We start from the raw sequence: 15251 nt of genomic DNA on the forward strand, positions 1-15251 counted from the left end.
ATGTTTGATTAGGAATTCAATAAACCAAGAGACTAGACAAAAACCATCTTGACGTTGACATGAAATTAATGATTCTAAGTATGTAAAGAATGACATTTTTACCTTTCAATCTAAAAGGCTGATTACTCCAGTACTCAATAACCAACAGAATAGGATGATTTTATCACAGTATAACATGCAGAATCATAGATTCTCTGTGTTGGAAGAGACCTTAAGCATTACCTGGTCCAAGCAATACATGAATAAAATTCCCATCTATAATGTCCCCAACAAGTGGTCCTCTAGTCTTTGTGGTTTTTGCTTCAAAACCTCCAGTGAGAGAGTCCATTATCTCCCTAATACAGAAGATGTCAATTATAAGGTGATGCCAAGTCATTACTCTGGTTAGCCACAGGATTTTTTGCTTTGGGGAAGGTGGGTGGGTGGGAATGACAGAGGGTGGCACATAAACTCAGATATTCCTGATCCACTAGGCCTCATTGCTTCTCAGGAACTAGATGCAAAGGATGTTAGAATGTACAAATAAAACTATGAATGTAATAACCATAGTACATGACTATTATTAGGCTTGTCATTGGGTAGAAGGGTCATCCACTCTTACCTGAAGCATCTGGATCCTGGATCCTACTGACTGAAAAATGAAAGAAATTTGGGTAAGGATCATTTAGAACCAAAAGGCAACAAAATACACTGCATCATATATATACATTTCACATTCATTTTTTATTAAAAGGTCTTTCCCAAAGTGGCACAACACAGAAAAATAGACTTATGGTTTAGGATTCCCATATTCTCAAGTCCTCTAATGCATACCTTGGGTACATCTTTAGAATAATAAAAATAATCCCTTGAGCTGAATGTGAAAATCATTGTTATTGCATTAGAAGAAGGCTATATAGCTTTTCATGTAAAGATTTAAAAATATTGAGTATATTTTTCCAAAATTTCTGAAAGGCAGCTAATACATTTCTAATGCTAGTTATGCTTCAGTATTCTGGGTTGCATACTTACAAGTAGACTATAGTAATTTAAAATATTCAGACTCAAGGAAGCACTTTTAACAGTTTTCATTATAAAAATCATGGAGGATGAGTATAGAAATTCATTTCACATTTATATTGATCCTGGATTATCACCTTTAATAAACATTATCTTGTATTCATAAACCACTTTGTCATCACGTGTCATTAATAAGTATCATGGGATCCTATGATTTCCATCTTCTAGGTAGAAAGGCAGACTAAAGCAGAGAGATTAGATGACCTGCCCAAATAGGTACAACAAATTATGACTGGCATAGGATTGGTGGAACAGATCTTCCCATTTCTGATTCCCACTCATCCTTTTCCTTAGCCAACTGCATTTCTGGTTGTATCCTATCTGATCAGAATGAGTAAGCTCTGTTGTATTTTGCTGTATTTAAACATCATGGAAGTAGTTATGGCATAAGATGTATATTGTTCCGTGAACACCATCACATAAAGGGAGATGCAAGGGTTATTAGAAGAATATTTCATTATTACTCACGAAAGACTTGCAGGCCTAAATATCCTACAACATCCAAAAGGCCCAGGAAAAGGCTATTAGGTGCATAAGAGTCTATTATACAGCTTATGTTACTATATCAAATAAATAAGGATCCCTTCTTACCCTGGCTGTTTGTTCACATAATCCCATATTTTTCTAAGAATTGGTAGGGTGTATCAAAGCAAGGGAAAGCATCTGTGGATTTTCTCCCCCTTCCATTTGGGGTTAGGCATTGTTGGGCATCATGGATACACCCATTTTAATTGTTTCTTTTGAATGGGTGTTCTCTGTTTTTAAAAACAATCTTTTGGGAGTAAAACATTGTGAAATTAAAATCATTAAGAATGAGTCTCACTTGAGGCAACTGTATCTTGACATATAGGATGCAAAGAAGCACATTTTAATTTAGCTACATTTTTCTTGTGGAAGAGTGTTTGAAATTTAGGACTAATATGCTATGTATTAATTTATGCAGTTTTCCTTTGCTTCTTAAATGCTTTCATTATGTTTCCCAAACCTCAATTTATATGCACGTCTCTCTGAAAATACACCAAGTAGCTAGAAACATAGTCCTTATTTTTTCAAGAGTTATTATATCTGCCAACCCCATAAAGGATGCTCCCCTACCCACCCACCCTTACCCCAACCTACTTTTTCTTCACAATAGTGTGACTCACTACCCTAGTCTTTTGGTATAAATCAAAATTCCAACACCATGAGCCCTGTGGTTTTTATAAAACTCTTATTCATAAAGCAACTATCATATAGACAATTCTGTTCTATATTTTAGAGGGGCAGATGAGAAGATGCTAACAACCATGACAATGGCCTTGTTTTGATGGACAATGGAACATCATGTTTATAGGTAGATACAAAAATCAGCCATAGCAGAATCACAGACCCATTACTTTACAATTCAATTCTCTTACTATATTTAGAATGATCTGAAGGTACATGGCCCTCTACTATTCTAGCCTCAGTGGGGAGGTAAAGTTAAAATGGTCATGGTATACTGTCCGAAGGAATTTTCCTAATTGGAGAGCACATTTGTGTTTGACACTCAACATCTTTTCCCTCAGGACTCTCTCTCAGATTAAGAGTCCACGTTGCATTTAAAATTGGCCCTGACTCATACAGAAAGTTACCAAGCAAGAGTAGTAAGCTAGCTCCTTTGGCTTTGCACCTCTGAGATATTTGACCACTTGAAAGATAAGACTGGCCCTGAATGCTTCCTGTGGCTTAATTTATTTCATACTACTCATATATTCACTACATGCATGGTAATCATTTTAAGTGCCTATTAGGTATAACATATACAGTTGGTGCTTAATCGCTGTTGAGTTGATTGAAACTTGTCAAGGTCCTAAATACCAAATATTGTTTTACCAGATACTATGCAACGAAAAGTCAAAGCTTATTGTCTATATGTGACCCTCCAGGGATTTTTTTCTTTTTGCTCCTCTCCTGATTCCCAGCTACATGCTTTAAAAAGAATAAAACTTAAGAAATACAATCTTAAAACAGTAAAGATACATCTAGGATCACATTCATTCACTCAAATATTTCTTAAACACCTGCCAATATGCAAGCAATAATTTCCTCTATCACTTTCCCTATATTCTCTCTTTCATTCTTCACCCCAATGTACCTAGTCAGTGTTGGCCAGACCCGTGAGTGATGGAGATCCTTCTTTAAATCAAAAACAAAACCCAACTCCCTTTAATATATTTTTCTCCCCCTAAAACACTAGCCTTTGACTGGTCTGCTGAAATAGCTAAATCACTGTCAAATGGCTAAAGCTGGGGTTTCAGAAAAAGGAATATGGAATACTATTTATTATACTTGGTACTTAAGGCAAATTAGAAGATGTGAAAAATACTTTGTACAAAATGCTCTTTTATTTTAGTGCAAATAATTTTCAGCAGTGACATAACACATTTAGCAACATTTTTACACCACGCAGAAAATAAGAAAGTGTTTCTTTGAAAATCTGATAGGAATACTATCTCTACATGAATGTTTAAGAACGTCAAGGCTGTTTCTGTCAAGGCAATATTTCTCCTTCCCTCGTTTTTGGGGGGAATTGAATCAAATGAAAATCATTATATCAATTTTATAAGGGAACCTTATAAGGAGTTCTAAATGAAGATCAGCTCCATTGGAAAAATGTCCAAAACAAAATTTTAAAAGATAAGTTCCTTAGACAACTCAAAGAGTGGACACCAAGTTCAATTCCATTTTACAGACACAGTGTTGTAGGAAGGAAACAACAGATTGTCTAAAGCAGGGGTTTTTAACTCAGTGATTTGTAAACTTGTTTTTAAAAATACTTTGAGAATGTATTTCAATATAACTGGTCTCTTTTGTAATACTTTTTACTTTATTTTATGCCATTAAAAATTATTCTGAGAAGGAGTTCCTAGGCTTTACTAGACTGCCAAAGGAGTCCATGACATAAAGAGGTCTAAGGACCCCCAATGAAGCTTACTTTACCTTTTCATAGTCTAATTCTGATATTTGGGATGATTTAAATCATGTTGGGAAATGAGGGCTCTGGTATTCAGTAACTGCCTACATGACAAAACATTTTCTCATGAAATTTTAAATTGTTACTTTCTCATCTTCATTTCCCACCTTAGACCTCACAGAAGGATGAGAGGTGAAAATTATTTTCAAGTTGCTGCTAAAAAATGATTAAAACCACAGGATTATTCACCTTACAATTTAGCAGCCCTTGAATCAAGCTCTCTCACAGTTAAAATGCATTCCTGAAAAGGCTTATTATGGGCTCTCAAGGCCCTCTCTGAGTTGAGATGAAAGGGTTAACACTGTACCTTTGCTGCTAAGCTGTCTAAAGACCCGTTAATTGGTTCAGGGATAAGTAGGCAGAATTGAGTTGTTTCCAGCCAGTTACACTCAAGTGCCCTCTATTTTCTGCTGAATTATGTAGCTGGTGGGTTACTTTCCTCATTTAATGATGAGCAGAGTCCAGTGATGCTATAAATAGCCACAAACTCTCTTCAGAATAAGGGAGGTTTACAATTCTCTAAGGTGAGAAAAGTTGATCAAAGGCAGTATAGCCAAACTAGTACATAAAATTGTTCTGAGCAAAGTGGATCCAAGGGGATAATGAATCTTCTATAACACAATGAGACTGTGTTAAACGCTTTCTGAGATAGGGGAAGAATCCTCAAACCTCATGATTTTGGTTTTCTTTCCTCTTTTTTTTTTTTTTAAAAAAAGATTATACTTTGGTACTGAAACACTGTCTACCTTCTTTAGACATGTGGAAACGACCTGGTCATTTCCATTTATCTGCATGTTGTGTAAAATTACTAAAAAGCAAACATGACCATAACAAGACTCAATTTTCTATCAACAAAATCTGAACTATATATAAATACACCTCCCCCACCCTACCCCACCCCCACAGCCACTCTTAAGATCATTAGGTTTTGGAACTGAAAGAGACCTTAGAGACCATCATCTATATGGTCCAACACCTTCTCATTGTGGCCACAGAAATATCACACAGAGAGCAGAGCTGGGAGTCAAAATGAAGCCCTCAGTCTCTCTTCCCATGCCACACTCTGCTCTCTGTGGGACCCTTACTAATGCTGAAGTTCTAACCAATGCCACCAGCACAGCCTTGGAGAGTGGAGCTCTGAGTCCAGTCCTTAAACCTCCCCTCCATGGGTAGTTACAGTACCATCTACATCTCCCTGGAGAAACCACACCCATTTATCAGCCTAGCTGGCATACAGTATCAAAATTCCGCTGAGCCTAAAACTGTCTCCACTCAAAAGCTTGACAATATGAGAGTTAACCCTTTGAAAAAACATTACTTAGTTGGGATCCAACCTCAATTCTAGTCTTTCCCTTTGCATGGATCAATAGACAGGACATAATAGATTTTGTCAATCTGTAACAGTGAGCCAAAGCAAAGGGAAATTGCTAAGAGTGACATGAAAGGAGACCTAGGTTCTGAACCCTGAAACTGGGCAACTGTTATCAGTACAGCATAAACATTATTCTCCTTATTTCAAAATCCAGAAAGTTAGCTCTCTTGGTATTCTTATTTTGCTGTCTATTGTGTCGCAAATACCCTTTTCATAATAAGTTTTCATAATAAGTTGAAAGTCCCTGTAAAGTACATTTTTAAAAATATTGTCTTAGCAATCACTTCATAAGTATTTTTGATTAATTAAGCAATTATATAAGTCATGGTATAAATTCCAAGAAAACGTGAGAATTTACCCTTAGGGAAGCCATATTATGTATCATGTCAATTCACAGAAAGGAGCAAAATCAGTGTAAATGTAGTTACATGTAATGACCAACAGCATGGGAAATAATTTTACTTAAATTACTGCAAAGTTCTCCCCATTCCCCCTAAAGCATTTAGAGCAACTAATCCAAAGGAGTTTAATTTTAGGGGTGTAAAGGACACCACCAGAACTCAATTATTCAAACAATTGTATATGTGTTTCAAAAATGATGAAAGTTTTACTTTATCCTACGTACCTAAGTCATTTGTACATTCAAAACTTCATGACTCGCTGTTCTCTGTACGTACTCAATAACATTGCTTATTTTTCTAATACATACACCGAGTATAAATAAATAAACTACCAAGAAAGCTTTAAAAACTGTATTAATATTATGCTGTGCAAAAAACTTGAACAATCTACATTCTATGTAAATACCCTGACTAAAATGTTATTGGTTGTGCTACATGAATCTACTTCAGTGCAGAAACTGGTTGCACAAAAGAAAACTTTTCTGTGTACCGTTTTAAAAATTATTTTAGCACTTGTGTTTGCAGATCTTCTTTTGCAGAGGAAAGATGAACACACTGCTGCCAATTAAGCCCCCAAACAACCCCACACCCATTCTAGTTTCATAGGAACAAAACCCGGCATAAATGTTATCACTTTGTTCCACGACAAGGGCTCAGTGTCTGTTACCCAAAAGCTTCTTCATGAGGGTAAATCCTGGTTCAAGTCCTCATTTTGAGTTTAAACTGCACACAGAAGAGACTGGAAAGCTTGTCTTTTTGTTTGTTTATGTCTGTTTTGTTTTTGTTAAGTCTCCATATCCTGGCAGGAATGTTCTTCCAGATAATCGAGGGTGACATCTACTCCTATTTGGAATAGGGATGATGAGATGGGCAGCGAGGTCAGCCAAGTTTAGTGATCTGGAGATCCCCATTGATCCTTATTGTGTCAATTGAGGACAGTGTTTCAATTCGATGGTAAAAATCAAAAAGCTGGTGTCCATCCACAAATACTCTAAATCGTGGGTGTTCACAAAGAATTTCCACCTGGGTAAAACAAAATGGCAAATTAAGAAGTACGCAATTTCAATGATTTCGGCCTAATACATGATTTTGTAATTTCGAGGAAGGCAATAGGCACATTTTACAGATTTACAATTGCTTCTGCCTTCAAATACCCAACACCCAAGAAATAACGATGCCTTTGGCAGGAGTGTGATAATGTCACCAGCGATTACCTACCAAACTTCTAACAGTCATTTCATTAGGAGTTTTCTCCTGAAGTAAAACAATTCTATTACTCTGCCAGAAGCTGACATATCAATTCCTACTGGGTCAACTTCTATTAAGAATAATATAATAATAAAGAGCATAATAAGAGTAATTGACATTTATGTAACACTTTTAAAGTTTGCAGAACACCTTACATTATCATCATCTGGGCCTTTGCCAAACAAACATCCTGCTTCCATACTGCAAACTCTAAGCCTTCATTCTCTCTTTCTTAACTACACCTTACCACAGGGTGTATGTATTTATTAAGAGATAGTTGTTCACCATGTAAGGAAAGACTCCACACAAGACATCAGTCACATCTAATTAAGATGACTATTGAGGTGATATTAACATAGATGGCCCTAATTCTAATTCAATTTATTTTTGAGCTATTTTAAAATGTTGGTCAAGAAGCTTTAGTTACTCCCATCCAGAGGTCACACTCTGGGATCCCTCATGCAGGCCTCAATCCCACATATGGCAGGTGAATGGGTACAATCCTGGGCAGGTCTGTCTCTTGCTTTCTCTATTTGTAATAGTGACTAACTTCATTTCTCCAGTTTCAAGCTTGCAACAGTCTTACATCACATCACCTCATTTTGAGGCTTACAACACAATCTTGTGAGGTGGGTACTACAGGTATCTATTATCTCCATTTTATAGATGAGGAAACTGAGGCCAAGAGAAGTTAAAGTGACTTGTACTGTCAAATGTCAAAAGTGGGATTCGAGTCCAGGCCTTCTTGATCTCAAGTACAACACTGTTCACTATGCTGCTTTGCCTCTATTTTTAAGATGAGAAGCGGTAATTATTTCCTCATAAATCTCATGCATGGCATTTTCCAGATAAGTCATGAAGATCAGCAGATTAATGGCGAAATTTTATTTAGAATGAGATTATAATGATAATAATATCTAGCATTTATATATAGTATTTTAAAGTTTGCAAAACATGTTGCAAAGATTATCTCACTTGATAACCCTGGGAAGTAGCTGTTATTGTTATTTGCATTTTAAGGATGAGGCAACTGAGGCAGGAGGCAGTTAAGAGACTTGCCCAGGGTCACACAGTGAGCATCTGAGGCTGGACTTGAAATCAAGATTTCCTGACTCCAGGTTCAGTGCACTAACCACTGCATCAGCTCAAGGCCCAAACAAGGGGACAGCCCCTGAGAGGTCAAAGAGAGTTTTGCATAATTAATGTACATGTGACACAGAGCCATGACACTTTAGCTGCCAATTGTGGGGCGTATGCTAATGAGAGGCATCACAAAACTTTTTATCACTAGCTTCCTACATTTTAAACCACAACAGTGGGTGTAGGAAGGGCTGTATTTGTATCACTCTCTTGTCTAGTCCCAGGGGCATAAACTGTAGGGGAGAGGCAGCAATGAATAGGCTAGTGAAATGATAATCCTAATTCCTAAAGAAAAGTGGGAATATACAAGAAAGTAAATTGTTATTTAATGACTGAAATATTCAATCCTAGGGGAGTAATTTAAAGAGTCATTGTGCTTAGCACAGTGCTAGGTCTGATGGGGGGTAGTGGGGATGGGTGTGCGCCAAATATCTATTCTTAGTATTCTCTGCCTTCATTTCTGTGATTCTTGGGGCCCATACAATTTATCCCACAAACAGAAATAGTGACTACTACTGCAAACATTAATGTACAACACTTAATCCTTTAAACATTTCAAAGTTTAAATATTTACAGCTTTTAGATGGCCTATTTCCTTTTCAGCAGCTGGGATATTTCTCCACCCACCAACTAACAAGCTACAACCACCAAATCCCCATGTGGCATACTGTTCTTTGGACTCACCCTAAACGGCTGGTCTGGGATGAAAGGGAAATAAGGAATTGCTGATTGTTCTTCACCTCTTTCTCCAGATATACACGAATTTCTGAGCAGCTGCTTATCTGTAAATATTGCTTTCAGTTCAATGGCCACATCTGCAGGAGGGTCTTTGGAGTCCCCACACGTCAAACTGATCTCGAAACTGAAAGACCAACATAACCAACCTTATCTAATACAGGATCGGATAATCTGACATCCTTTCTAGATTACCCAGGTTCTTAAGTCAACTGTGCTACCTGCCAGCAGAGCTGGGGAAAAAAAAATTTACTCAAGGGAAGAGGGATTACAGTTAGGATTTTGGATGATGCGTAGATTTTCAATTATGCATATTACTCCATGAAAGGAGTGTCTCCCTTTCTGTAACCCTCCAAAGGAACTGCCCTGTCTTCCCTAATGCAACACAGCTAAAACTAGCAGTGACCAGAAACATCCCCAGAGGTTGATCAAGGGAAGACTAACTCATGGTATTTGGCTTTCATTGAATTTTGGTGGTAGTGGGTTCTTTAAGTCACATACTGGCTTCACATAACACAAAAAAGAATGATGAAAAGATCCTAACCCCCCCTATGGGTCAAAGGGAAAATGTGTCTATATTTATAATTCCTGATAAAAATAGCTGTCTGCAGAAATGGATGGGATTCGCACAAATTCTTTTCATGGGAACATGGTATTTTCTTGGCCTTTCCTTGGCCAGGAAACGAGAGGCACCAAACCACAGAGCTGGAAGGGAGAGAGGAGAATTTTATTTCTCTGCTAGGCACTCCCATCAGCATTCCATGATAAGGATAGTGACTCTGGTGACTTTTAAAATCTTCTTTTTATCGATTGTTTTTTAACCATCACCTTTACTTCTGAACACTAGCTGTGCCCCTCTCCCACCTTCAAAACAAAATTTATAAAAGCAGGATAAAAGAAATGCAGTCCAGCCGAACTAAAGACATCTAATTAGGTAGGATAACGATTAGGCCTTACCTCTCCGGGTTGAGGTCTACAATCCCCATCACTAAGATCTTCTTGCCCGGTCTCATTCCACCTTTAATGTGCCCACAAAACGGTACTATCTGGAAAGGGCAGAAAGGAACAGGAGGTCGGTGGCCTGTCTGAGAAAGAGCCTACTACGTGCCTCAGGGTGGAGGACCTGGGCTATGGAAAGAAGGAAGCAGGCCAAAAGAAAGGACATAAAATTGTTTACCAGTCTTGGAAAGTACACATCTGCTTGGACCGGGGATCCCAGGGAGTTGTTTAAGTGCCCATCTTCTAGTTTCTAAGAAGAGAACACAAGAGATTCACTTTCAGAGCCCTGGCTGAATCCGGGGAGGGCCGGGCCAGGGAACCACGGTCCGGGCTGGCCAGCCCTCCACGGCCGGACTTCGCGGCTCCATCGCTCCTTCGATCCCTTACGTTCTTTACAGAAAAGGAGCGGGGAGGATGTCCCGGGGCAGGGCACAACGCAAAGCCAAAGTGCTGCGGGGCCAACTCAACGAGAGGTCCCCAGCCCCGAAGGAAGGCTTCGCCGTCCGGCCCCGACTCTCCCGGACTCGACAGGGCGCAGCCTGCCCCCGCGGGGGAGCCGGGGAGGCCAAGGTCCAGCCTCCAACCTGGCCCGGGCTGGGACGCGGCCGAGCTCCACCTGGGGCGGCCGGGCCCGGGGCGCCCGCCCGAAGACGGCGGGAGTCGCCGGCCGTGCACGTGCGCGCACACTCTGCCTAACGCCCGCCGGCTCCGGCTAGCACCTGGCCGGTGGGAGGGAGGCGGCGAGGCGGGGGGCGGCGGGCATCCGTGTCCCCCGCTCCAGCCTCCGCCCGATGGTCCCCGGGCCAGGTCCACCCCGGGCTCCTTCCCTGCCCTGCCCTCCATCCCGGCCGCGCTCCTGCGGGCCGTCTGCACGCAGCTCGGGCTCCGGCTAACAGGTATTGGGGAGCCGGCGAGGAGGTGCAGATGACGCGCCCCCCGCCCCGTTCCCTTCCACCTCCGGCAAGGGGCGGCGGCGGGGCCGTCCCCGCGGCTCGGGCCCCCGCAGCCGGGCGCCCGGGGCTGGGCGGGGGGCCGCGTCTGCTTCCCTCCCTCCCGTGCGCCCTGCCACACTCACCACCACCGCGTCTCTCTCGGCCACCGATCCCGCCATCTTGTTGCACAGCCGCGGGAGTTGGGGGGTCGGGGGGGGGGGAAGGGGAAGGGGAGGGGAGTGGGAAGGAGGGATACCCGGGGTTCCGCTGCCTGGGGGAGGGGGAGACCCAGGTTCGGAGCCGGGCTCCGGCGCGCACAGCTGGGGCTCCTGCGGGCGCAGCGCTGGCGGGCGGGCGCGCGCGCGCGCACTCCCACCCAGACACGCGCAGCTCCCAAACACACGCACACGCTCCCAGGCTGGGCGCTGACCTGGCGAGGCCAGACCGGGGGAAGGGCCGGCAGGCCGGGGGCAGCGGGGCTGGGGAGCGGGGCTGGCGGGCCGCGGCTCGGCCTCCCCGCCTTTTAAGTGGGCAGAGCCCGGGAGCGGCTGCGGCTGCCTCTGCTGCTGCCGCCAATGGTGCCAGTGCAGGAGGACGGAAGGTGGAACGGAAAGCCGCCGTGCGGGGCGGGCTGCGGGAGGCATATAAAGGCCCAGCCCCGGGCCCAGTGCGTTACCCAGGCGAAGGAACCGGGAACAGGGCGGGGGCCCGGCTGGGGCTGTCGCGGCTTGTTCTGCTTGCCCTGCCCCGAGGCTGTTGGACGGCGGAGGGCAGGCAGGAAGCTGGGGTGGCCTTGAGGGGTGGTGTGAGTAGGGGTGTGTGGGGAAGACGGAGTAGGGGAGGAGGGAAGGCAGGAAGAAAGAGGTGGCCCCTAGGAACCCCCCCTGCGCCCCGCCCCAGAGACGGGGGCACCCCCGATCCCCACTTTGCCTCAGCACTTCTAAGGAGAATGTAACCTTCGTGTACGTAAAACCCAGGGGATCCGGAGCTCCCGTGGTTTCTCCCCCACCCGAACGTGACCCCCTGGGGTACGCTGGATTTTGCCTTTTTTTGTCTTTGTATCCCATTTGCTTAGCCCCGTGACTGGCACTTAATAATCCCGTAATAAAGCTTGTGGACCCGCATGTTTTTGAAGAGTTGCCAAGAAATAGAGAGGTCTTTTAATTCAATTGCTTCATTTAAATAAAAGAAAAAAACCACTTAAGAGAGGTGACTTGCCCAAGGTCACTTAAGCCTGTGGCAGAAGTGGGATTCAGACCCTCCCCCCCACTCTGGGCTCCATCCGCGTTTAGACTGACCTAATAAAGCTGCGAAGTTGGAGGAAGGGCGCTAAGCAATCGTTTTGTGAAGGAGGGCGTCAAAAAGTCAGGAAAGAGGGGTCCACTCCCGCCACCCCACCCCCTCCAGGCCTCCAACGTGGGCAGATTTGGCCAGAGGTCTTGAGACAACTTCCACACCAAATCGGACCTCTCCCAGGGATTTTATGGAGCTGGGGATACAGGAACAGCGTTGTAAGGGTTGAGGTTTAAGGTGCTCTGCTGGATTCTTGCATGAAACTGAACCAGACACAGTATAGACCGATTGGAGAACTTCACCAAGGCTGGTTTAATCTGTCACCTGCCCAGCCAAGGAAGTGGCTGGGAGTCCTCTTTGGCAAGAGGGAGAACCACCCAGAAGGTGGGGGTGGCCTTTTTTTAAACGTCAGATTCCTTTACTACTTTGATGCATTGGCAGATTATGTAATTCTCTGATAAAGCCATATCTCTGTGCTGTATTTTAGGTGACATCCTTGGCTCAAACATTCCACTGTGTGAATCACCAGGGTGTTTTACACTAATAACCAAGGGAGCATGTGTGACCTAATACAAACTTCAGAGGTTTCCAGCTTGCCTCTACCCACTGCCTGAGTAACCTTGGATATATCCATATTTTCTTGGCAGCTTTTCCACTTTAGTTTCTCCTCATAGAATAACCAAGTGGAATGGGAAAATTACCTGTACATAAAGTCACTTTTAGCCCTGTTTGCCTTATCTGTAAAAATTGAAGTGAAAAAGAAAATGGCGAACCACTCCAGTATCTTTGCCAGAAAAATCTCAAATGGGGTCACAAAGAATCTGACACTTCTGAAACAACTGGACAGCAGTAATGTTTATAAATGACATTCATATTCTTAGCTGTGTGACCTAAACTGGCTTAGAGGTTTAGGCAAGGTGGATATTATGGTTCCTGCACAACTGTTACCCCAGATGCTTACTTCTGATTTACCAATCCCAGTTCAGTAACTCCTATGTCAATAATTCAAGGATATGTGACTTTGTTAGTGTGAGTATTTCCTCCACCAATGAAAATCACACCCTTTCTGCAACTTAAGTAGGTGTTCCTCAAGAGTTACCATGGCTGGAAATTACCACCCAGCAGCCAATTTGGTGACAAGCTTTTCTTGTTGTTGTGTTTGTCCTTCGTTCTCAAAGAGAACCATGACATCAAGATGATATGACTTGCAGTTGACTTTGATATGAGTGAGGAAGGGCTGTGCAAGGTCACCAACCTCACTTTCTTCTCCTGAGCCATCTGGGTCCAGTGGCCTGATATTCATCAGGACATCTGGAGATGGCTCAGAATGCAATGTGAGACCCTGGCCCTTTCAGGCTATAGCATTCTCTTACAGCATTCTCACTTTGAGTGAGATACACCCATTCAATGAATAGGCTTCTTTAAGTACTTAAACTCCAGGGATGGCCTCTTTAATTAAAAAAACAATCAAACTGGGAGGGGAAGATCATCAGAGTTCCTAGGTAAAAGAGAAACAATTCCTATTTAGTAATTAAACTCAGCTGGACTGGCCATCTGTGATAGAGACTTGTACCTTGTTAGGATCAACTTGACAGACTGAAAAACGCTGGATTTGTAGTTAGAAGACCTGAATTCAACTCCTGACCATGCTACTTACCTGTGTGACTTTGAACAAGTCATTTTAGTTGTTTTGGGACTCAGTTTCCTCATCTGTAAAATGAGGGAGTTGTACTAGGCGGTCACTAAAGTCTCTTTGAGCTCTAAATCCTGTGATCATAAGTGATTTATTATTTTAAAGAATTTTTGGTAGTTCATTTTATAAAGCAAATAATTGTTTTCAAAGTGAAGAAAAATCCTCTGATTTATGTCCGGATGTTCAAATATCAGGTTTGCTTAAAATAAGATGCATGAAACCATAATATATTAAGTATACTTAAAATATGTTAGCATGTTAACATACTATGTCAGTATTTGAATCAGTTATATAATATTGTATAGAATTACAGTGTGTTAGCATGATCACATGATGTGTTAATATTTGAATATTCATTCAGTAGGAGAGTCATTTTTGAATATGGGTCATAGGAAAAGGGGACATACATAAAATATAGTTCTAATAGCTTATGAGAAACAACTAAACCAGAACAGGCCAATGCCCCTAGCAGGGAAAAACATTCATAAGGTGGTGAATTTATGTCTTAAGTTCTGTAGTGAAAAAATAGGTTACTGGACTCATGCTTTGTTTATTAGTGTCAGCATATTTAAACATTAATGATCTTCCCTTTAAGACATAAGCATATGATATTTTGACATGAAATCTATTCATTAACATAAGTTAATGAGAACAATGGAGAAGTCTCCAGTTCCAAACAAATGCATTTTTAGAGTTTTCCAAAAAATGTACACAAAAACCTAGTTAACAGATATGTGAACTTGTCTTCCCTTCTGTGGACTTCACCCTTAATATATACATTTATCTATAATGTCTATTAATGTTTTTCAGATTTATGTTTACATATATACTGTTTATATCTGAAATCTAAACTTAGATGTCAGAAGTGTGATTCTTTTCATTTGGAAAATTGTGGCATACACATATATAATTAGAACTAGTCTCCCCCACCCCTTTCCCCAAGCAAGGAGCAAAAGGACTTTATTTCACCCTCATCAGGGTGAGTATCCTTTCCAGTTGAATGGTATGACTCCCCCTCCCCCCACCCCCCACACAGACACCATCCCTAGGGTTTTATTGATGCCTCCTACCCCTCTGCCAATCCTATGGGATTGTGGGGGACAGGATCATTGGTTCATAGATACTGAGCTAGAAGGCACCTTAAAATCCATCTCCGACTGATCCAATTATACCCATTTCCTATACACTGCCACCCCTACCTTTCATTGAATTTGCTGGAGGCATAATCATAACTAGTTATGGTTCTGTATACAACACACAATGTTATGTAATAGTTCAATTTTTCAAGGGACTTTAATAAGTTTTTTCCTTAACTTGCTTTCTAACTCATGAGATATATTTCCACAGATAATGAAGCATATGGAATCAGTGTTTATCCAGTTAA

General features: G+C 42.0%; 1 protein-coding gene across 1 annotated transcript; it reads right to left on the bottom strand.

The window, feature by feature from the left end:
* Positions 1–3403: 3403 nt before the first annotated feature.
* On the bottom strand, positions 3404–13292 carry LGALSL (galectin like). Its single transcript, XM_072635413.1, has 5 exons — positions 11025–13292; positions 10128–10199; positions 9908–9996; positions 8900–9077; positions 3404–6850 (listed from the first exon to the last, which is right to left on the bottom strand). Exons 1-5 carry the CDS (start codon positions 11946–11948, stop codon positions 6707–6709), a joined length of 1407 nt encoding a protein of 468 aa, XP_072491514.1. The 5' UTR covers positions 11949–13292; the 3' UTR covers positions 3404–6706.
* Positions 13293–15251: the final 1959 nt, after the last annotated feature.

This window comes from Notamacropus eugenii, chromosome 1 (assembly GCF_028372415.1).
Source record: "Notamacropus eugenii isolate mMacEug1 chromosome 1, mMacEug1.pri_v2, whole genome shotgun sequence".
Classification (NCBI taxonomy): Eukaryota; Metazoa; Chordata; class Mammalia; order Diprotodontia; family Macropodidae; genus Notamacropus; species Notamacropus eugenii.

Bases quoted from the DNA above. Each gene is read 5' to 3' on its own strand.
- LGALSL (XM_072635413.1), bottom strand. From the start codon at position 11,948: ATGGGATACAAAGACAAAAAAAGGCAAAATCCAGCGTACCCCAGGGGG. The intron at 9,997-10,127 runs GTAAACAATTTT...TGCCCTTTCCAG, and splicing joins ATGTGTACTTTCCAAGACTG to ATAGTACCGTTTTGTGGGCA. The intron at 9,078-9,907 runs GTAAGGCCTAAT...TTGGTCTTTCAG, and splicing joins GTAGACCTCAACCCGGAGAG to TTTCGAGATCAGTTTGACGT.